The sequence below is a fragment of the Eschrichtius robustus genome, chromosome 10 (assembly GCF_028021215.1).
Source record: "Eschrichtius robustus isolate mEscRob2 chromosome 10, mEscRob2.pri, whole genome shotgun sequence".
Lineage (NCBI taxonomy): Eukaryota > Metazoa > Chordata > Mammalia > Artiodactyla > Eschrichtiidae > Eschrichtius > Eschrichtius robustus.
In genome coordinates this window covers 80,890,028-80,913,322 of record NC_090833.1, presented here as the reverse complement: position 1 = coordinate 80,913,322, position 23,295 = coordinate 80,890,028, and the positions used below count along the sequence as shown (strand labels likewise).

Genomic DNA, 23,295 nt, shown 5'->3' with positions numbered 1-23,295 from the left:
CTACTGAAGCCTGCACGCCTAAAGCCTGTGCTCTGCAACAAAGACAAGCCACAGCAATGAGAAGCCCGCGCACCGCAATGAAGAACAGCAACCGCTCTCCGCAACTAGAGAAAGCCCGCACGCAGCAATGAAGACCCAACGCAGCCAAAACTAATAAAATAAAATAAATAAATTTTTAAAAATAGCCAATCAGAGCCAAGTGTAATTAATCAAGTGGGTAACAGAATTTGCTATAAAAATCAGGTGTGCCTATAAAGTGGTCTGGTTGGATTTTTTATGTGACTACTAAATCAGTTATAATAATTCTTAAATGAGCTTTAAACACTGAAAACAATCCAGGAACATGTGCCCAGTCTCCTAAGATGATCCATTTTGACAGACAGAACCCACAGGAGACATAAGATTAAGCATGCTTCTTTAAGGATGAGTATCATTATTCAACAGTTATATTTCACATGATATACCTCAACCCTTTCAGGTGAAATAATTTTCATGGCTAGACATTTAAATAACTTTATTTTTTTTTTAATAAATTTATTTATTTTATTTATTTATTTTTGGTTGCATTGGGTCTTCGTTGCTGCATGTGGGCTTTCTCTAGTTGCCATGAGCGGGGGCTACTCTTCACTGTGGTGCGTGGGCTTCTCATTGAGGTGGCTTCTCTTGTAGAGCACAGGCTCTAAGTGCACGGGCTTCAGTAGTTGTGGCACACAGGCTCAGTAGTTGTGGCTCCCAGGCTCTAGAAGGCAGGCTCAGTAGTTGTGGCACATGGGCTTAGCTGCTCCACGGCATGTGGGATCTTCCCAGACCAGGGCTCGAACCCATGTCCCCTGCATTGGCAGGCAGATTCTTAACCACTGTGCCACCAGGGAAGCCCTTAAATAACTTTAGACTGATAGACAAACTGCCGGTCAAGTGTGGATGATTCCAGGTTATTTCAAATATCCGTGAGGCCTGGACTTAACCCCAGGTTCTCATAACCTTCAAAGCAGTGGTTCAGAACACTGCCTACATATTAGAATCACCTGGAAGAAAACTACAACGCTTAGACCCACCCCAGGAGATTCTGATTCAATTGCTCTGAGGCAGAGACTGGGCACTGGTGTTTTAAAGTGTTCCTTAAATGACTGACCACCTGATCTGTATCACAGTGGTGTTCTCTGACAGTCATGACAGGGCCCCATTTCTGCTGAAGGCTTTCTAAAGATAATTCATGTGGAGGATTAATGTCTTGTTACTGAATTTACTAAAATGGCAACTAAGGGAAGGAATAGATGAGTCCCTGAGTTCTGACCTATGGAAGCAGTCAAAGGAAGAGGAAGGGCTGATTGTCCAGCAGATGGCAGACCATGCTGTTTAGCTCAGTCTGAATAGCTCTCCCCACAATATTCCCCAGCACCATCCCTACATCTTGATCACAAGACCTCTGATCCAACCCCTGCTCCATACAATAGAAGCGAGGTACCAGTGGAAGCAAGTATAACACTCTGATGTCTGTTTTCTCTTAGATTTGGGCAATAAAAGCAAGTGTTACCATTTCTTGACCACTTACCATGTGCCAGGCTCTGTACCAAGTCTCTTTAGTGTGTTAATTAATTTAATATTCATAGAACTCTGAAACTATTTTTGAGCTATCATTATTATCTTACAGGTCCAGAAACTGAGGCTCAGAGAAGTAATTTGTCCAACATCACATAACTGTTAAGAGACAAACCCAGGAATTAAACCTTTGTCTGAAGCCAAAGCCCATAGAAATTTATTTGTAACTGATCAACTGTTTATTATTGTGCATTTCTCTCCTCATCTGTAAAATGGAGATGATAAATATCTATACATCACTGGGCTGTTGTAAGGATTCAACGAGTCAGCTTTTGCAGAGTACCTGGCACAAAGCAAGTGCTCAGTAAATGATACCACACTGTCCCTCACCCAGTCCTGTTACGTGGTAACCAGATATGTGTACTGAGAGCCGCAAGCAAAGCGTGTTCACCAGGAATCCCCAGGAGTCTAGTGTTCCAACTTACAGGTTACAGGAATGTGGGCAGTCCTGGCCAGGCTGTTTCTTTCTACACACCTCACCACAACTATGTGGAATTTCATTTCTGCTCCATTCAGGATTCTTTACCTTGCCTAAAACATATCAAATAGGAGAGTCAATGGTATAAACTTCAACTGCATCGTAGACTTTGATGAAATAATACAATATAGCCAGACAGCATGAAACATCAGGACGGTGTTCATTAGTTCAACAAACACATTGTCCTAAAATAAGAAGGTGAACGTAATGCTACTCATCAAAAGCTTCACTGAGTACGATAAATTCTGGATTACCTGGAAAAGACAAATAGTCATTTTTACTGATGAAAATGCCACTTAGATTAATGGACACATTTAATCTAAGATTTAAACAAAACCTACAAGATAAGCTTTCTGTAAATGGGTCTTTGAATTGATATGGGAATATCTACTGTAAGGATCAGAAAGAGGGAATAAGGGAAGACAGCAATGGGGGGAGGGGAGAGGCAGTAAGAAATGGAAAGGACATAAGTCCCCCAGTATAGGAGGAACTCACCTATTCTAAAATTAAAATATAGGCATAAAAGGGTTACAATTTTTAACATCTTTATTGGAGTATAACTGCTTTACAATGGTGTGTTAGTTTCTGCTTTATAACAAAGTGAATCAGTTATACATATACATATGTTCCCATATCTCTTCCCTCTTGCATCTCCCTCCCTCCCACCCTCCCTATCCCACCCCTCTAGGTGGTCACAAAGCACCAAGCTGATCTCCCTGTGCTATGCGGCTGCTTCCCACTAGCTATCTATTTTACGTTTGGTAGTGTTTATATGTCCATGCCACTCTCTCACTTTGTCACAGCTTACCCTTCCCCCTCCCCATCTCCTCAAGTCCATTCTCTAGTAGGTCTGTGTCTTTATTCCTGCCTTACCACTAGGTTCTTCATGACTTTTTTTTTTTTCCTTAGATTCCACATATGTGTTAATATACTGTATTTGTTTTTCTCTTTCTGACTTACTTCACTCTATATGACAGACTCTAACTCCATCCACCTCACTACAATTAACTCAATTTCGTTTCTTTTTCTGGCTGAGTAATATTCCATTGTATCTATGTGCTACATCTTCTTTATCCATTCATCCGATGATGGACACTTAGGTTGCTTCCATGTCCTGGCTATTGTAAATAAAGCTGAAATGAACATTTTGGTACATGACGCTTTTTTTTTTTTTTTTTATGACGCTTTTTGAATTATGGTTTTCTCAGGGTATATGCCCAGTAGTGGGATTGCTGGGTCATATGGTAGTTCTATTTTTAGTTTTTTAAGGAACCTCCATACTGTTCTCCATAGAGGCTGTATCAATTTACATTCCCACCAACAGTGCAAGAGGGTTCCCTTTTCATTTCACTTAGAATCGTCGAACCTCGAGGTGGATTAACCAAGATGGCAGAGTAGAAGGACGTGCTCTCACTCCCTCTTGTGAGAGCACCAGAATCACAACTGTATGCTGGACAATCATTGACAGGAAGACCCTGGACGTCACCAAGGAGGATACCCCACGTCCAAGGGCAGAGGAGAAGCCACAGTGAGACGGTAGGAGGGGCGCAATCAGAGTAAAATCTAATCCCATAACTGCTGGGTGGATGACTCACAGACTGGCGAACACTTATACCACAGAAGTCCACCCACTGGAGTGAAGGTTCTGAGCCCCACGTCAGGCTTCCCAACCTGGGGGTCCGGCAATGGGAGGAGGAATTCCTAGAGAATCAGACTTTGAAGCCTAGTGGGAATTGATTGCAGGACTTCGACACGACTGGGGGAAACAGAGACCCCACTCTTGGAGGGCACACACAAAGTAGTGTGCGCATCGGGACCCAGGGGAAGGAGCAGTGACCCTGGGGGAGAGTGAACCAGACCTACCTGCTGGTGTTGGGGGGTCTCCTGCAGAGGCGAGTGGTGGCTCTGTTTCACCGTGGGGATAAGGACACTGGCAGCAGAGGTTCTGGGAAGTTCTCCTTGGCGTGAGCCCTTCCAGAGTCTGCCATTAACCCCACCAAAGAGCCCAGGTAGGCTCCAGTGTTGGGTTGCCTCAGGCAAAACAACCAACAGGGAGGGAACCCAGCCCCACCCATCAACAGTCAAGTGGATTAAAGTTTTACTGAGCTCTGACCGCCACAGCAACAGTCAGCTCTACCCACCACCAGAGCCTCCCATCAAGCCTCTTAGATAGCCTCAACCACCAGAGGGCAGACAGCAGAAGCAAGAAAAACTACAATCCTGCAGCCTGTGGACCAAAAACCACAGTTACAGAAAGATAGAGAAGATGAAAAGGCAGAGGGCTATGTACCAGATGAAGGAACAAGAAAAAACCCCAGAAAAACAACTAAATGAAGTGGAGATAGGCAACATTCCAGAAAAAGAATTCAGAATAATGATAGTGAAGATGATCCAGGACCTCGGAATAAGAATGGAGGCAAAGATTGAGAAGATGCAAGAAATGATTAACAAAGACCTAGAAGAATTAAAGAACAAACAAACAGAGATGACCAATACAATAACTGAAATGAAAACTACACTAGAAGGAATCAATAGCAGAATAACGGAGGCAGAAGAACGGATAAGTGACCTGGAAGACAGAATGGTGGAATTCACTGCTGCAGAACAGACTAAAGAAAAAAGAATGAAAAGAAATGAAGACAGCCTAACAGACCTCTGGGACAACATTAAACGCAACAACATTCGCATTATAGGGGTCCCAGAAGGTGAAGAGAGAGAGAAAGGACCAGAGAAAATATTTGAAGAGATTATAGTCGAAAACTTCCCTAACATGGGAAAGGAAATAGCCACCCAAGTCCAGGAAGCGCAGAGAGTCCCATACAGGATAAACCCAAGGAGAAACACGCCAAGACACATAGTAATCAAAGTGGCAAAAATTAAAGACAAAGAAAAATTATTGAAAGCAGCAAGGGAAAAACGACAAATAACATACAAGGGAACTCCCATAAGGTTAACAGCTGATTTCTCAGCAGAAACTCTGCAAGCCAGAAGGGAGTGGCATGATATACTTAAAGTGATGAAAGGGAAGAACCTACAACCAAGATTACTCTACCCGGCAAGGATCTCATTTAGATTTGATGGAGAAATCAAAAGCTTTGCAGACAAGCAAAAGCTAAGAGAATTCAGCACCACCAAACCAGCTCTACAACAAATGCTAAAGGAACTTCTCTAAGTGGGAAACACAAGAGAAGAAAAGGACCTACAAAAACAAACCCAAAACAATTAAGAAAATGGTCATAGGAACATACATATCGATAATTACCTTAAACGTGAATGGATTAAATGCCCCAACCAAAAGACATAGACTGGCTGAATGGATACAAAAACAAGACCCATATATATGCTGTCTACAAGAGACCCACTTTAGACCTAGGGACACATACAGACTGAAAGTGAGGGGATGGAAAAAGATATTCCATGCAAATGGAAATCAAAAGAAAGCTGGAGTACCTATACTCATATCAGATAAAATAGACTTTAAAATAAAGAATGTTACAAGAGACAAGGAAGGACACTACATAATGATCAAGGGATCAATCCAAGAAGAAGATATAACAATTATAAATATATATGCACCCAACATAGGAGCACCTCAATACATAAGGCAACTGCTAACAGCTATAAAAGAGGAAATTGACAGTAACACAATCGTAGTGGGGGACTTTAACACCTCACTTACACCAATGGACAGATCATCCAAAATGAAAATAAATAAGGAAACGAAACTTTAAATGACACAACAGACCAGATAGATTTAATTGATATATATAGGACATTCCATCCAAAAACAGCAGATTACACGTTCTTCTCAAGTGCGCACGGAACATTCTCCAGGATAGATCACATCTTGGGTCACAAATCAAGCCACAGTAAATTTAAGAAAATTGAAATCATATCAAGCATCTTTTCTGACCACAACGCTATGAGATTAGAAATGAATCACAGGGAAAAAAATGTAAAAAAGACAAACACATGGAGGCTAAACAATACGTTACTAAATAACCAAGAGATCACTGAAGAAATCAAAGAGGAAATCAAAAAATACCTAGAGACAAATGACAATGAAAACACGACGACCCAAAACCTATGGGATGCAGAGAAAGCAGTTCTAAGAGGGCAGTTTATAGCTATACAAGCCTACCTAAAGAAACAAGAAAAATCTCAAGTAAACAATCTAACCCTACACCTAAAGAAACTAGAGAAAGAAGAACAAACAAAACCCAAAGTTAGCAGAAGGAAAGAAATCATAAGGATCAGAGCAGAAATAAATGAAATAGAAAAAAAGAAAATAGCAAAGATCAATAAAACTAAAAGTTGGTTCTTTGAGAAGATAAACAAAATTGATAAGCCATTAGCCAGACTCATCCAGAAAAAGAGGGAGAGGACTCAAAACAATAAAATCAGAAATGAAAAAGGAGAAGTTACAACAGACACTGCAGAAATACAAAGCATCCTAAGAGACTACTACAAGCAACTTTATGCCAATAAAATGGACAACCTGGAAGAAATGGACAAATTTTTAGAAAGGTATAACCTTCCAAGACTGAACCAGGAAGAAATAGAAAATATTAACAGACCAATCACAAGTAATGAAATTGAAACTGTGATTAAAAATCTTCCAACAAACAAAAGTCCAGGACCAGATGGCTTCACAGGTGAATTCTATCAAACATTTAGAGAAGAGCTAACACCTATCCTTCTCAAACTCTTCCAAATAACTGGAGAGGAAGGAACACTCCCAAACTCATTCTATGAGGCCACCATCACCCTGATACCAAAACCAGACAAAGACACTACAAAAAAAGAAAATTACAGACCAATATCACTGATGAATATAGATGCAAAAATCCTCAACAAAATACTAGCAAACAGAATCCAACAACACATTAAAAGGATCATACACCATGATCAAGTGGGTTTTATCCCAGGGATGCAAGGATTCTTCAATATATGCAAATCAATCAATGTGATACACCATATTAACAAACTGAAGAATAAAAACCATATGATCATCTCAATAGATGCAGAAAAAGCTTTCGACAAAATTCAACACCCATTTATGATAAAAACTCTCCAGAAAGTGGGCATAGAGGGAACCTACCTCAACATAATAAAGGCCATATATGACAAACCCACAGCAAACATCATTCTCAATGGTGAAAAACTGAAAGCATTTCCTCTAAGATCAGGAATGAGACAAGGATGTCCACTCTCACCACTATTATTCAACATAGTTCTGGAAGTCCTAGCCACGGCAATCAGAGAAGAAAAAGAAATAAAAGGAATACAAATTGGAAAAGAAGAAGTAAAACTGTCACTGTTTGCGGATGACATGATACTATACATAGAGAATCCTAAAACTGCCACCAGAAAACTGCTAGAGCTAATTAATGAATATGGTAAAGTTGCAGGATACAAAATTAATGCTCAGAAATCTCTTGCATTCCTATACACTAATGATGAAAAATCTGTAAGAGAAATTATGGAAACACTCCCATTTACCATTGCAACAAAAAGAATCAAATACCTAGGAATAAACCTACCTAGGGAGACAAAAGACCTGTATGCAGAAAACTATAAGACACTGATGAAAGAAATTAAAGATGATACCAACAGATGGAGAGATATACCATGTTCTTGGATTGGAAGAATCAACACTGTGAAAATGAGTATACTACCCAAAGCAATCTACAGATTCAATGCAATCCCTATCAAATTACCAATGGCATTTTTTACAGAGCTAGAACAAATCATCTTAAAATTTGTATGGAGACACAAAAGACCCCGAATAGGCAAAGCAGTCTTGAGGCAAAAAAATGGAGCTGGAGGAATCAGACTCCCTGACTTCAGACTATACTACAAAGCTACAGTAATCAAGACAATATGCTACTGGCACAAAAACAGAAACATAGATCAATGGAACAAGATAGAAAGCCCAGAGATTAACCCACGCACCTATGGTCAACTAATCTATGACAAAGGAGGCAAAGATATACAATGGAGAAAAGACAGTCTCTTCAATAAGTGGTGCTGGGAAAACTGGACAGCTACATGTAAAAGAATGAAATTAGAATACTCCCTAACACCATACACAAAAATAAACTCAAAATGGATTAGAGACCTAAATATAAGACTGGACACTATAAAACTCTTAGAGGAAAACATAGGAAGAACACTCTTTGACATAAATCACAGCAAGATCTTTTTTGATCCACCTCCTAGAGTAATGGAAATAAAAACAAAAATAAACAAATGGGACCTAATGAAACTTCAAAGCTTTTGCACAGCAAAGGAAACCATAAACAAGACGAAAAGACAACCCTCAGAATGGGAGAAAATATTTGCAAATGAATCAATGGACAAAGGATTAATCTCCAAAATATATAAACAGCTCATTCAGCTCAATATTAAAGAAACAAACACCCCAATCCAAAAATGGGCAGAAGACCTAAATAGACATTTCTCCAAAGAAGACATACAGACGGCCACGAAGCACATGAAAAGATGCTCAACATCACTAATTATTAGAGAAATGCAAATCAAAACTACAATGAGATATCACCTCACTCCTGATAGAATGGGCATCATCAGAAAATCAACAAACAACAAATGCTGGAGAGGGTGTGGAGAAAAGGGAACCCTCTTGCACTGTTGGTGGGAATGTAAATTGATACAGCCACTATGGAGAACAATATGGAGGTTCCTTAAAAAACTAAAAATAGAATTACCATATGACCCAGCAATCCCACTACTGGGCATATACCCAGAGGAAACCGTAATTCAAAAAGACACATGCACCCGAATGTTCATTGCAGCACTATTTACAATAGCCAGGTCATGGAAGCAACCTAAATGCCCATCAACAGACGAATGGATAAAGAAGATGTGGTACATATATACGATGGAATATTACTCAGCCATAAAAAGGAACGAAATTGAGTCATTTGTTGAGAAGTGGATGGATCTAGAGACTGTCATACAGAGTGAAGTAAGTCAGAAAGAGAAAAACAAATATAGTATATTAATGCATGTATGTGGAACCTAGAAAAATCGTACAGATGAGCCGCTTTGCAGGGCAGAAGTTGAGACACAGATGTAGAGAATGGACATATGGACACCAAGGGGGGAAAACTGCGGTGGGGTGGGGATGGTGGTGTGCTGAATTGGGCGATTGGGATTGACATGTATACACTGATGTGTATAAAATTGATGCCTAATAAGAACCTGCAGTATAAAACAACAAACACACAAAACAACTAATACTAAACTTTCATTGGGTTATTTGTATGGAAATATGTTAATATAAATGTTTCAGACATTAAAAAAAAAAAAAGAAAAAAAAAAAAAAAAAGAGGGTTCCCTTTTCTCCACACCCTATCCAGCATTTATTGTTTGTAGGTTTTTTGATGATGGCCATTCTGACCGGTGTGAGATGATATCTCATTGTAGTTTTGATTTGCATTTCTCTAATGATTAACGATGTTGAGCATTCTTTCATGTGTTTGTTGGCAATCTGTATAACTTCTTTGGAGAAATGTCTATTTAGGTCTTCTGCTCATTTTTGGATTGGGTTGTTTGTTTTTTTGATATTGAGCTGCGTGAGCTGCTTGTAAATTTTAGAGATTAATCCTTTGTCAGTTGCTTCATTTGCAAATATTTTCTCCCATTCTGAGGGTTGTCTTTTCGTCTTGTTTGTTTTCCTTTGCTGTGCAAAAGCTTTGAAGTTTCATTAGGTCCCATTTGTTTATTTTTGTTTTTATTTCCATTTCTCTAGGAGGTGGGTTAAAAAGGATCTTGCTGTGATTTATGTCATAGAGTGTTCTGCCTATGTTTTCCTCTAAGAGTTTGATAGTGTCTGGCCTTACATCTAGGTCTTTAATCCACTTTGAGTTTATTTTTGTGTATGGTGTTAGGGAGTGTTCTAATTTCATTCTTTTACATGTAGCTGTCCAGTTTTCCCAGCAGCACTTATCGAAGAGGCTGTCTTTTCTCCACTGTATATTCTTGCCTCCTTTATCAAAGATAAGGTGAACATATGTGCGTGGGTTTATCTCTGGGCTTTCTATCCTGTTCCACTGATCTATATTTCTGTTTTTGTGCCAGTACCATAGTCCTGATTACTGAAGCTTTGTAGTATAGTCTGAAGTCAGGGAGCCTGATTCCTCCAGCTCCATTTTTCTTTCTCAAGATTGCTTTGGCTATTCGGGGTCTTTTGTGTTTCCATACAAATTGTGACATTTTTTGTTCTAGTTCTGTGAAAAATGCCAGTGGTAGTTTGATAGGGATTGCATTGAATCTGTAGATTGCTTTCAGTAGTAGAGTCATTTTCACAATGTTGATTCTTCCAATCCAAAAACATGGTATATCTCTCCGTCTATTTGTATCATCTTTAATGTCTTTCATCAGTGTCTTATAATTTTCTGCATACAGGTCTTTTGTCTCCTTAGGTAGGTTTATTCCTAGATATTTTATTCTTTTTGTTGCAATGGTAAATGGGAGTGTTTTCTTAATTTCACTTTCAGATTTTTCATCATTAGTGTATAGGAATGCAAGAGATTTCTGAGCATTAATTTTGTATCCTGCTACTTTACCAAATTCATTGATTAGCTCTAGCAGTTTTCTGGTAGCATGTTTAGGATTCTCTATGTATAGTATCATGTCATCTGCAAACAGTGACAGCTTTACTTCTTCTTTTCTGATTTGGATTCCTTTTATTTCTTTTTCTTCTCTGATTGCTGTAGGTAAAACTTCCAAAACTATGTTGAATAATAGTGGTGAGAGTGGGCAACCTTGTCTTTTTCCTGATCTTAGTGGAAATGGTTTCAGTTTTTCACCACTAAGGATGATGCTGGCTGTGGGTTTGCCATATATGGCCTTTATTATGTTGAGGAAAGTTCCCTCTAGGGTTATAATTTTATAATCAACGTCACTCCACAAATTTTAGTAAGCCTATTCCATGAACTTAGTGCAGGGGCAGGATGAGTAAAACTGAGGCACGGGACTCCTCCTTGCCCTTGAGCTATTCATCCTCACTTGGGCAATTTACACCCTAAATGAAGCCTGTTCCCAGCCCTTGGCCTCTGCTTTTCTCTCTTGTCTGTCTCTTTCAGAAATCTTATTCATGCTGTGCGGTTCAATACATCTAGAGGCTGATGAGTCCCAAATCTACATTTTCTCCATTGCCCTGAATCCTCAGTTTCAGTCCTACATGTCCAACCATCTGCTGAACATCTGGGCTTGGGGTTTCACAGTCACTTCAAATTGCCTATGTATCTACAGTCAAAGTTAGCATCTTCCCTCTTAGATCCCGCCCTCTCCAGGGTTCCCTTTCTGTTAGTGACACCATCACTGTCAGAGTCACACAAACTCAAAAACTAGAGAAATCCTAGTTTCTTTTTCTTTCTATATTCTATTTAGTCACCAAATCTTGTCAATTTTCCTACATAGTGTATCTCACACCTCACCTCCCCCTCTACTCCTGCTGTCCCTCTCTACTGGCCAGAACCTCATCTCTAGACTATTAGAAAAGCTCCTCTGCCTCTGTGCTTTCTTGCTCCAATATGGTGCCCAGGTTTTCTCCTACCATCTCTCAATGGCCCAACCTCTTTTCCCTGACTCTCAATGATGTTTTTTTCCCTTCATCTGCCAGGGTTCTGCATTAGACTCCTTTTCACCCATTACCCTTTCACCTACTAGAATCTCATCTATTGCTCTCACCTGTGACTATCGCCCCTAATTCCTGATCTTTCTTCAAACATTCCTAACTCCCTGGAGAACATCTTCCACTGGACGTCTTACTCCTCCAACTCAACACTTTAACTCCAACTGAACTCACTGTCCCCACCAAACCTGGTTCACTTGCCCTGCCCTTTTCTGTTCTTGGTATCACCATTTCCAAAAGCATGAAACTTTGGAGCCACATTTGGGTTCCTTCCTTTCCCACTGCTGTTAATTCCTGTTTACCTTTGAAATCTTATATCCCTTCCTTTCTGTCCCACTCTAAAACTCATTGCAGACTTTTACTATTCTTCATCTGGGTTACTGTAAGTCCTCAAACTGTTTAGGTCCCAAAATACTCTACTCACTGCCACCAGACTAATCTTCATAAAGAATCAGGGAATTCCCTGGCAGTCCAGTGGTTAGGACTCTGCATTTCCACTGGAAGGGGCCCAGGTTTGACCCCTGGTTGGGGAACTAAGATCCCACATGCCTCGGCATGGCCAAAAAAAAGAAAAAAAAAACACACACACACTGATGCCCTCAGTGTGGCTTCCCACCACCTGACAAATGAAGTCCCAATATCTAGGCCTGGCACGAAGAAGTCAGCCCTACCTTTCCAGTCATCTCGCACTCCTCTATCTTCATAGATCCTGGGCTCCATAACTGGATGACTTCCTCTTCTCCCAGCAGATCCTAAGCCTTCCTGGTGTTAAACCTAGTTTTCAAGCCTGGTTCAATTCTACCTCCTTCAGGAAGGCTCTTAATCCTCTAGCCAGAAGTCAAACTCACCCCAAAGATCTCCCACAGACTTTGTAGTAGAACAGCAAGTTAATTGTGTCTTAAATTTTAGACTGTAAGCTCTGGGAAGTCAGTAAATAGTCTCATTCTTCTCTGTTTCTTCATGGTACCTGTTACATTAATAAGTTCTCAATAAAGTATATTAAACCAATGGTCTCCTTTTTTTATTCGGCTGCATTGCATGGCTTGCGGAATGTGGGATCTTAGTTCCCCAACCAGGGATTGAACCCAGGCCCTTGGCAGTGAAAGCACAGAGTTGTAACCACTGGACTGCCAGGGAATTCCCGACCAATGGTCTCCTTGAAGAGCAGAGTGGGGCAAAGTCCTCAGGTAAAATCAGGCCATTATTTGCCTTCCCACACCATTCCACCTCACTCAGATCATCGTGACCTTCATCCCCACATTCTTCTGCCTTCTTAGGGTCTCATATCCAATTTGTCAGTGAAGGCTTTAACAAGATTTTAAATTTCATTATGATGCTTCATGTTTAAAAATCCTTTAAAAATAAGGTAATTAAGCCTGGGTATTGGTCTTATTTGTCCAATTTTCGATTGATCTCTTGCATCCAGTTTCATGCTGCCTTTCCAGTAGTACATTCAAGAATATTCATTCCTTCAGCTAATACTAATTCAGTATCTACTAAGGCTCAGATTTTGGCAACAGAACATACAGGACCAACAGATTCTGGATAAGAGTGGTCAAAGTGGGAGAGGAGATAAGAAAGGGGAAGCTTCCTTTGGAAGTGGACAGTTGGGGTCAGATCTTAAATGACACAGTGGATGAGATTTAAAGAAAAGAAGGGGAAGAACACTGTAGATAGCTGAGTTCACAAAGTGATTGAGTCTAGAAGTGTTGATGGTCAGTGACTGACTCTTGGTGAAAGCTGGCAGTTAAGTAACAGGAAAGGAGAAATATGAGCAAATTAGTTAGAAAAATAAGGAGAGCAGGTAGAAAAGAAACAGAAAGAGCTAGTCATTTCAAGAAGTGAATGGTCAAAAGCATTAAGGGCTGCTGGGTGGACAAAAAGGTTAAGAATTTATAAATCAGCCCTGGATTTGGTCAGGAAAGGGTCATTGATGATTTCTGAATAAGTTTCAGTGAGGTAATGAGGACAGAAATAAAAATGCAATGGTTCAAGGAGGGAGACAAATGGTTAAGAAATAAAATCTGAAAAATCGACAGCCAGATGGTAAAGGTTACCCATTAAAAGACAGGCAGGAAAGAGGACAAAAAAAAAAAAAAAAGACACGCAGGAAATAGGTTAGCAACAGATATGAGCATGTAGATCATGAAAAGTTTTTTTCCTAACACATGGAAGAACTGAGCTATTCAAAACCAGGAAGAAGTATTCCATAAAGAGGGAGGGCACAAGGATAGTTTGCAATGCTGGTTTACAGAAAATCTCTCTTTATCATAAAGAACAATGACTGATTTCTTGGATTAAAATAAAGTATGCTTCACCAATACTCTTTACTCATGTTGCTCAAATCCAGAATTTCAAAGCTGTTACCGTTAGAGATGAGAAGAAGCCCATGTTTGTACCCACCTCTGCCATCTGGTCAGCTCTGATCTAAACTAAGATCAAGGAGACCTGGTGGGCATGATGAGAAGGCCCATCTCCAGAACAGTCTGCCAAGAACACAAAGGCCTGTGACTCTGGCTGTGTGACAGACCACACGCATGTGATGCCTTACAGACTCCTGTAGCTCTGAAGTCTTATTAGTGACTTCTAAAACATGCCCAGCACACCGCCTCTCCTGGGCTGGGAACTGAGGTACAATAAGCAAAGTGGAAGAGACTCCAGTGTATGCAAAAAAACTCACCACAGAAACAAGTATAGTTATTAGGAACATGTGCAGAAACATTCTGACATGCAGGGCACCTCCAACCACTCTGGCCATCTGTCAAGAAAAATGAGAGGAAATCATAATAATTTCCTTACAAAAGCACATGTAATTTAAGAATTTTTAAATCTATGGAAAGCCATAATATTGAAGCAGTAGTAGTAATTTCCATGTTAAGGATATCAGACATTTAAGAAACAAATTCACAATACTGAATTCTTTGCTTAAATATTGCATTTAGGCTTATATTTATAAGGACCTCAGATATCGCGAATACAGTGGGTATCCATTTCATTCCATTTTTAAAAATTGACATATAATTAACATATAACATTGTGTAAGTTTAAGGTGCACATGTTGATTTGATACATTTATATATTACAATATGATTATTACCATAGTCTTAGTTAACACCTCCATCACTTCATAAAATTAACATTTCATTTTGTGGGACAGTGTTCTATTATTTTTAGTATCAAAGTAAACATCTGAATCTTGGTTTGAAAAAAAAAGTAGGATAAAATACTTGAGTACATGCAGGAAAACTCAAGTGTCTTAAATTAGAAGAGCCAAAGTTCAGAAAGCATATTTTTAATAACATTTGCATTATCCCTAAATACTAGTGTACTTTGGGAAAAGCCCACAAAATACTATGGAGAAGATCTGTTAAAGGCAAAGCAACTTCAAAATCCTAAGGGTAAATTAAACATTGTTTTCTATAAATTTTCTAAAGCAAACTATACAAGAAATGTTTTCTAATGAATAAGCTACAAGGATGTATATAGTACAACACAGGAAATATAGCTAATATTTTATAATAACTATAAATGGAATATAACCTTTAAAAATGGTGAATCACTATGTTGTACACCCGAAACTGACATAATATTGTACATCAACTATACCCCAATTAAAAAAAAATCGTTCTTTATAGTTGCTACTTGGATAAAAGCTACCATTTTCAGTAAAAGTGACTGATTTTGTTGTACCCTAAGTATATTTTAATTTGTTATGCTTAGCTGGTTTAAGATTTATAGCTTAATAATGGTCATCCAAAATATGTGATCAGGGCAACATACTCTCCCTGCACATAAAACACTCAAGAGGAATTAAGTAGTATTTTTAAAGCTAAGTTTAAAACCTGAACATATCAAATGGGTGAGAATAACTACTCAGAAAAGAGAAATGACTGACCTGCTTGAGACGCTGGAGACCTTGCCCATTTCTTTATGCAGTTCAAATGAAACACATGGTAACAGCTCTGACAACTCCACACTGGGGCTGTGACACGAACCAATTCACAGCACACCATGCACTCATATTTTTCTGCGGTTAGCTGTTCAATTAAAGAACCTGTTTAAAAAACAAAACAGATAAACTCAAACACAGAAAAACATTCCTTAGTCAACCAAGGATCAGCAAGGCATTTGAGAGGAGAATTCAAATGTAGAGATTTTAAGGGATGTCTGATTCTGAGCAAGGTGACTGTTCAGAGTCTGAGGCCAGGAAGGGGCAGGAATATGCTGAGGTAGAGCACTTAGGAAGCAGACATTCAGGTAGGGATTCCCACAGTTGAGGAAACATTCCCAAGAAACTGCCCAGGATCCTAGCAGAATAGCCAAACGCCCCTCGTAACACATGGCTTGAGCATTCACAGGAGAAACATGCTATAGCACCTTGCCTTGCCCTCTCAATCTGGAAGGCTCTGCATCTACCACATTCATGGATTCAGGTTAGGGAGGGGCTCATGAAGCCACAGTGGTCAGGTGCAAGAAACCTAAGCCTAGACAGGTTCCAACAACCCATGGTGGTGAGATGGTTCTAGTAGATGCCCTCAAAGTCTTTAGTTATTCACTCAAGAAAGACAGGCTTGACTCCTACCACAAGCCCCATGGTAGGATTACGAGACTGAGGGAGACACAGTCTCTGGCTCCAGAAGCTCAGCATCTATGAGAGAGACCAGCGTATAACATCCTAAGAATCCTCCCAGATTTATTCTTCAATACCTTCACCCACTTCCAGACTTTTCCTTCAAATACGATCTCAGCAAAATCTTTCTAAATCCCAAGTGTACCCAGACCTGATTGTATGTGTGTGTGTATGTTTTTCTTTTTTGAATCCATATTTTTAGCATTTATTTCACAATACTATTTTATTTGTTATCAGGTGCAAGTAAGTTATAAGAATAAAACAACTAACCTTAAATACATCATGCCAAGTGTTGTGCTAAAGCACTTTACACGTATTTAATTCTCTTAACAAGGATATAATAGAGATACCATTTTATAGATGAAGAAACTGAGGCTCAAAGTAGTTAAAGCACTTACCTAAGATCATATAACCAGAAATTTAAAAATCAAAATTCAAACTCATTGCCATCTGACTCAAAAGCTCACATTTTAGTCATTCCATAATATTAGCTCCCTAAGATTACTTTCTGTTTGTACAGTTCAAAGTCAAAAGAAATACACAACATCAAGACTGTAAGCTCTGGGAGGCAGGACCAAGGCCTCGTCTGCCTTGCTCACTGTAGTATATCCAATGCCTGGCATATACCAAACGCTCAGTAATATTTATTGAATGAATGGATGAAAGAATAAACGAGTATCATCTAGTCTGCTCCATAACCTCTCTCCTTTGAAAGTTTTAGGCTTTAGTAAAGTTTCTGGGATAGCTCTTTCCCTCTGGAGAAAGCCTGGAATAAAGATACTGCGAGTGACTGATTAAAGGGAAATCTAGCTGCTTTAGATACAGATGAACACATAATAAAATTGAATTCTATTATAAAAGCCGAGGAATCAGACTTAGATTCTTTCTTAAAAGGTAGGATGCCCTACCCTGCTTAAGTTAACATTTCTGAATAACAGAGTCAATTATATTTCCTACCAGTTACCATGCTACATGTGGAAGATTCTGGAGTGGTAAGTTAGGTAAGAGAGAGCTCATTAGAGAGTGAGATTAAGTTTGAGCCATCTATGTATGAGGCTGATTGGGGCAGAGGAATAGTCTGTGAGAATTACACTTGTGGTGAATTTTATAGAAAATGCCTATTGACCATTCCAGAATAGGACTGAGTTAGAATTAAAGGACACAGAAAGGTAAGTGAAGTATGGAACACACCTGAGAACACCAGAATTTTTACCCTGAAGACTGTCTTTTTATTTTACTGTTTCTCTTATTCATTAGCTTATTGCTTGTTAACTATTGTGATGTTTCTAAGTCCAGTCACAGTGAAATTTGACCACTAGGATGCACATACATTTAGTTATGTGGTGACAGTTGTCAACTTTGAACAGCCTACAAATTGCAGCCTTTCCGAAGGCTGTCTCTTTCATCCCATGTTCAGTATGTCGGCAAACCCTGCTGGCTCTACCTTCAAAATATATCCAGAATCCAACCTCTGCTGCTAACACTCTGGTCTAAGCCACTATCCACTCACCTGGATTATTACAATGGCCTCCTAACTAGTCTTCCTACTTCACTCTATTCTCACCACAGCAGCCAGAGGGAGCCCGTCAAAATGCAAATTATTAATAGATGATACACTCCTCTGCTCAGAACTTGCCAATGGTTCCTACATCACATGCCTGTAAAAGCCAAAGTCCTTACAATGGCCTTCATTGCCTCCCGGTCCTCATCTGTGATTCCTCTTTCCCTAGGCCACCACTCTGAGACGACACTGCCTCCTTCCCAGCCCTAAACTAGGAGGCAGATTCCTGGGGGAAGGTCTTTACAACTTGCTATTCCCTCTGCCTAGAATACTGTCCCCCAGACATTTGCACAGCTCAGTCCCTCACCTGCTTCAGGTGTTTACTCAAAATGTGGTCTTCTCAATAAGGCAGTCTCTGGCCACACTTTAAAAACTGGAACCCCCCCCTAAAAAAAACAAAAAAACTGTAACCCACTCCCTCAGCATTCCCTATCTCTTATCTTTCTTCACACCACTTAAGTCTATCTATATTTTACTTATTTTACCTTGTTTATTTCCTAACTCTACACATAGAAGGTACTCAATAATACCTGTTGTATGAATGAATGAAAATAATAAATAAAATAATAGTAAAAGGTTCTAGAAACATACTAGAAAGAGAAACAGTATAATTCTTTCACCAACATTTCAGTTTTATCTAAGCGTGTAACATATGTAAAACACGGTACTATTCTGGAATAGTTCTCTGCTAGTGAATTATCACATTTCAGGTGCAAGACTTTTGTCCATGCTGGATGCAGCCCTATCCTGACCACTGGCTCTTCTTCAATCCTAGGCCCTCTCCCACTAGGGCTTCTCCATCATTCCCCAGTCATGACTGTATCTTCTCTATACTTTTACTTTGATAGTATGTCAGTAAAGAGAGTGACAACCCACTTAAATAACCAGAAGAACAGAGACCTGTCTGGAGAATGGACTACAAACTTTTCAGATACACCAATAAATAACTGTCTCTAAAAAAACAAAACAAAACCTAAAACAATCCTGATTTGAAAAATCCAAGTGTAAAAAGACATTTTTGAGGCAAACAGGGAAATTCAACTGTGGACCAGGTATTAGATGATTTCAAGGAATTATCGCTAATTTTGTTAAGCACAATAATGGCACTGTGATTATATAAGAAAACGGCCATATTTTTTAAATAGATGTAACCTAAAAGTATATGAAGGTGAAATAACCTGATATCTGGAATTTACTTTAAAATATATCAGCAAAAAAAAAGGGAGGAGGTAGAGATTGTTTAAATATTAATGCATATCTATTTACGGCATATTATATATTAATTTAAAATAAGGTTTACAAAGATCTCTTAATGAGTGGAAAAATATTACATTATAATAAGCAAAAAAGAATAAAGATTATTTTTATTATATGATTTCAACTATGTAAAACTGAGCACTGAAAAATTCTTTAAGGAAACAGAATAAAAGGTTAAAGCTGATGGTGGGAATAAAGGTAAATTAACCTATCAACTTTAGTAAGCTACCTTATTTAAGGTAAGGCAGCTGTTTTTAAAAAGCTAATACAACGTAAGCATGATCAACGTGTTCAAGATGGTCTTGCTGAGTCTGAAGCATATGTCAGACATCACTTTTATTTATGTGAGTCTAAGGTCTATGGCAGAGCTTAGGGGCTGGAGGTAAAGGTTTAGAAATCAGGACAGCCCAGAGGCAGTGGTTTGAAAGTACAGAACTGGTTGTAATCTCCCAATGAAGCCTTATCAAGTAAGAAGAGAGGGCTGAGATAAAGCCCTAGGAAACACCAACATTTAGGAAACAGGTGGAGGAAGAGAAGCGTGAAGGACATAAACAAGAACAGTCAAGGAGAACAAGGAGGACCAGAAGTGTGTGGTATCAAAGGAGTCAAGGAAGTTACATTTCAGAAAAGACTCCTTGGGCTTCCCTGGTGGCGCAGTGGTTGAGAATCTGCCTGCCGATGCAGGGGACACGGGTTCGCGCCCTGGTCTGAGAAGATCCCACATGCCGCGGAGCGACTAAGCCCGTGAGCCACAGCTACTGAGCCTGCGCGTCTGGAGCCTGTGCTCCGCAACAAGAGAGGCTGCGATAGTGAGAGGCCCGCGCACCGCGATGAAGAATGGCCCCCACTTGCCGCAACTGGAGAAAGCCCTCACACAGAAACGAAGACCCAACACAGCCATAAATAAATAAATAAATAAAATAAAATAAAAAAAAAAAAAAAAAAGAAAAGACTCCTTTGTGTCCAACTCAAAGGGAAGTCCAGGATAATAGTAAGGACTGAGTCATTCGTGACCTTACCAGTAGCTCTGAGTCAAGTGGTGATGATGCCAGAGGACTGAAACATGAGTCAGAACAGGGAAAAGGACACAGGGTAGATGACTCTTGATGAGACTGAATGGAAGGAAAGAAACACTCCTGGGAGGTCCCGTATGGGGGAAGTTTTTCTTTTAGAGGGCAGGACAGACTCAGGAAGAGCTTCAGGTTGAGAACTTGGAGTAGTAGATGTGGAAAGGTTGATGAAAGGAAATAAAAGAGATCTCAGAATGAAAGAAAAGGAGTAACAGGCACAGATGTCTCTGAGTTTGCTTAGAGAAAGCAAAAGTTGAGAAAACCCTTTCTCAGTGATGACCTCCCCTTTCTCAGTGAAGTAGGAGGCAAGGAGGTCCACTAAGGTTAAGAGATCAATGTTAGGAAGGTTTGAATAAGTGTGGAAAAGGTTTGTAGTAGTCTTAGATGAAAATGGGAGGGACAGCTGCCCAAGGTCATATAAGGGGAAAAGGGCAGTGCTGAAGGCCAGCTGAGCTGGAGACCACTATTCAAAAGTATTTACTGGGAACCGACCATGGACCAGACACTCTTTACACACTAAGGATATACAGTGAACAAAACAGACAGAAATCTTCTGCCCTTATGAAGTTTACTATCTCGTGGTGGAAGGTAGCCAATAAACAAATAAATAATGAAAATAAGTAGTATCATCAAATAGTGATAAGTGCTATGGAAAAAAATAAGCCAGGAAAAGAGGTTAGTGAGGGTCGGCAGTGGGGGAAGTATTATAGTTTTAAACAGGGTGATCAGGAAGGCTTTCCTCAGAGGGCGAATGAATTTGCAGCAGTGCCAAATCTATACTGTTATACGATTTCCTGAAATGGCATTCTGTTATCCAGATAGGGTAGAAAAGCTAGACTGCAGCATCCATCCAGGGCTGGGATCCTGCCAAATGTCTTGGCAGAAGGATAATACTTCAAATGACCTTCAATAAGGCCTAGCCTGAAGAGGGGATGAAGAAGGATGGAGACTGAACTGATAATGGGTGGAAGAGACTGGGAGAGCCAAAAGGACAGGAGGTTATGGTCAGAAAGCAGAACACAGGACTTTAGGATTTCAGAGACGGGGCATCCCCAGGGTCATTTCCTTGGTAGTGGGTGCGGAGGTGGAATGGATATGAAGGTCACTGCAGGTGACAAGATCAAAGAACCTGAGGATGATATAACCCACATGATCACTGAAGTCACCCAGAACAACAGCAGGATTTATGGTAAATCAGTAGTTCTCAAACTTGAATGTGCATGAGAATCACCTGGAGACTTGTTAAAAGAAGAGATTGCTGGGCCTCACACCCAGAATTTCTGTTGACTAACTCTGATGTGAGGCCCAAGAATGTGCATTTCTAACAAGTTCCCAGTTGTTGCCGACAGCTGCTGATCTGGGACTATACCTTGAGAATCACTGGGGCAGAAAAAAGATACAGGCTAGATGCATTAATAAATGAGGCTGGGGCTGGGAGATTTGGAGGCTAATAGATGACATAGGTAAGGAGACATGGAAGGGGATGGAGAGAAGAGGTCATGCAGCATTAGCTTCAAAGGAGCAGGGATTCTGATACAAAGGTAGAAGAATAATAGTTTAGAAATGACACTGGGGAAGGAGTGTGCTCTCCCCATCTTCCAGAAACTAAGGTAAGTGGGATAAGGGAAAACAGCAGGCTCTGAGAGGCTGTAAAGGAAGTGGTGACACGAGAGAAGGCCATAGGTCAATTAAGAGCAGGAGCAGAGCCAAAACAAATTAAGGATATAGGGGGTTTTGTTACTGCAGAATGAGGGATCCAGGCAGTCTGGGAGGACTGGGCAGTGCTAGATTCTCTCAGTACAGAGTGAGAGCAAGCAAAGCCCACTCTCAAACAGCCACGGACACTTATATTTGGGGTAAGCCTCTCTTTCTATTCCAATCAAGCTTTCATCTCCACTACTCCACTAAAACTGCTCTTAGCAAGACCAGTAACCTTGAGGAAACTTGCTCAAGCTTCTTAGATAGCCTCACCCACCAGAGGACAGAAAGCAGAAACTAGAAGAACTACAATCCTGCAGCCTGTGGAACAAAAACCACATTCACAGAAAGACAGACAAGATGAAAAGGCAGAGGGCTATGTACCAGATGAAGGAACAAGATAAAACCCCAGAAAAACAACTAAATGAAGTGGAGATAGGCAACCTTCCAGAAAAAGAATTCAGAATAATGATAGTGAAGATGATCCAGGACCTTGGAAAAAGAATGGAGGCAAAGATCAAGAAGATGCAAGAATGTTTAACAAAGACCTAGAAGAATTAAAGAACAAACAAACAGAGATGAACAATACAATAACTGAAATGAAAAATACACTAGAAGGAATCAACAGCGGAATAACTGAGGCAGAAAATGGATAAGTGCTCTGGAAGTCAGAATGGTGGAATTCACTGCTGCTGAACAGAATAAAGAAAAAAGAATGAAAAGAAATGAAGACAGTGTAAGAGACCTCAGGGACAACATTAAATGCAACAACATTCACATTATAGGGGTCCCAGAAGGAGAAGAGAGACAGAAAGGACCCAAGAAAATATTTGAAGAGACAACAGTTGAAAACTTCCCTAACATGGGAAAGGAAAGAGCTACCCAAGTCCAGGAAGAGCAGAGAGCCCCATACAGGATAAACCCAAGGAGAAACACGCCAAGACGCATAGTAATCAAATTGGCAAAAATTAAAGACAAAGAAAAATTATTGAAAGCAGCAAGGGAAAAACAACAAATAACATACAAGGGAACTCCCATAAGGTTAACAGCTGATTTCTCAGCAGAAACTCTACAAGTCAGAAGGGAGTGGCATGACATACTTAAAGTGATGAAAGGGAAGAACCTACAACCAAGATTACTCTACCCGGCAAGGATCTCATTTAGATTTGATGGAGAAATTAAAACCTTTACAGACAAGCAAAAGCTAAGAGAATTCAGCACCACCAAACCACGTTTACAACAAATGCTAAAGGAACTTCTGTAAGTGGGAAACACAAGAGAAGAAAAGCACCTACAAAAACAAACCCCAAACAATTAAGAAAATGGTCATAGGAACATACA

The 23,295-nt window shown here is 39.8% G+C and overlaps 1 protein-coding gene across 4 annotated transcripts in view; it reads right to left on the bottom strand.

The window, feature by feature from the left end:
- Positions 1-23,295, bottom strand: part of NFX1 (nuclear transcription factor, X-box binding 1) — an 84,615-nt gene that overhangs the window by 48,513 nt on the left and 12,807 nt on the right. For all 4 annotated transcript variants that reach the window (XR_011075105.1, XM_068552113.1, XM_068552114.1 and 1 more), the window contains exons 3-5: positions 15,634-15,792; positions 14,419-14,496; positions 2,025-2,130 (exon numbers count right to left, since the gene is read on the bottom strand). Coding sequence is in view for 3 of the 4 variants with exons in the window: in XM_068552113.1 (XP_068408214.1) it covers positions 2,025-2,130; positions 14,419-14,496; positions 15,634-15,792 (343 nt within the window). In the remaining variant the exon portion in view is untranslated. The remainder of the gene's footprint in view (positions 1-2,024; positions 2,131-14,418; positions 14,497-15,633; positions 15,793-23,295) is intronic.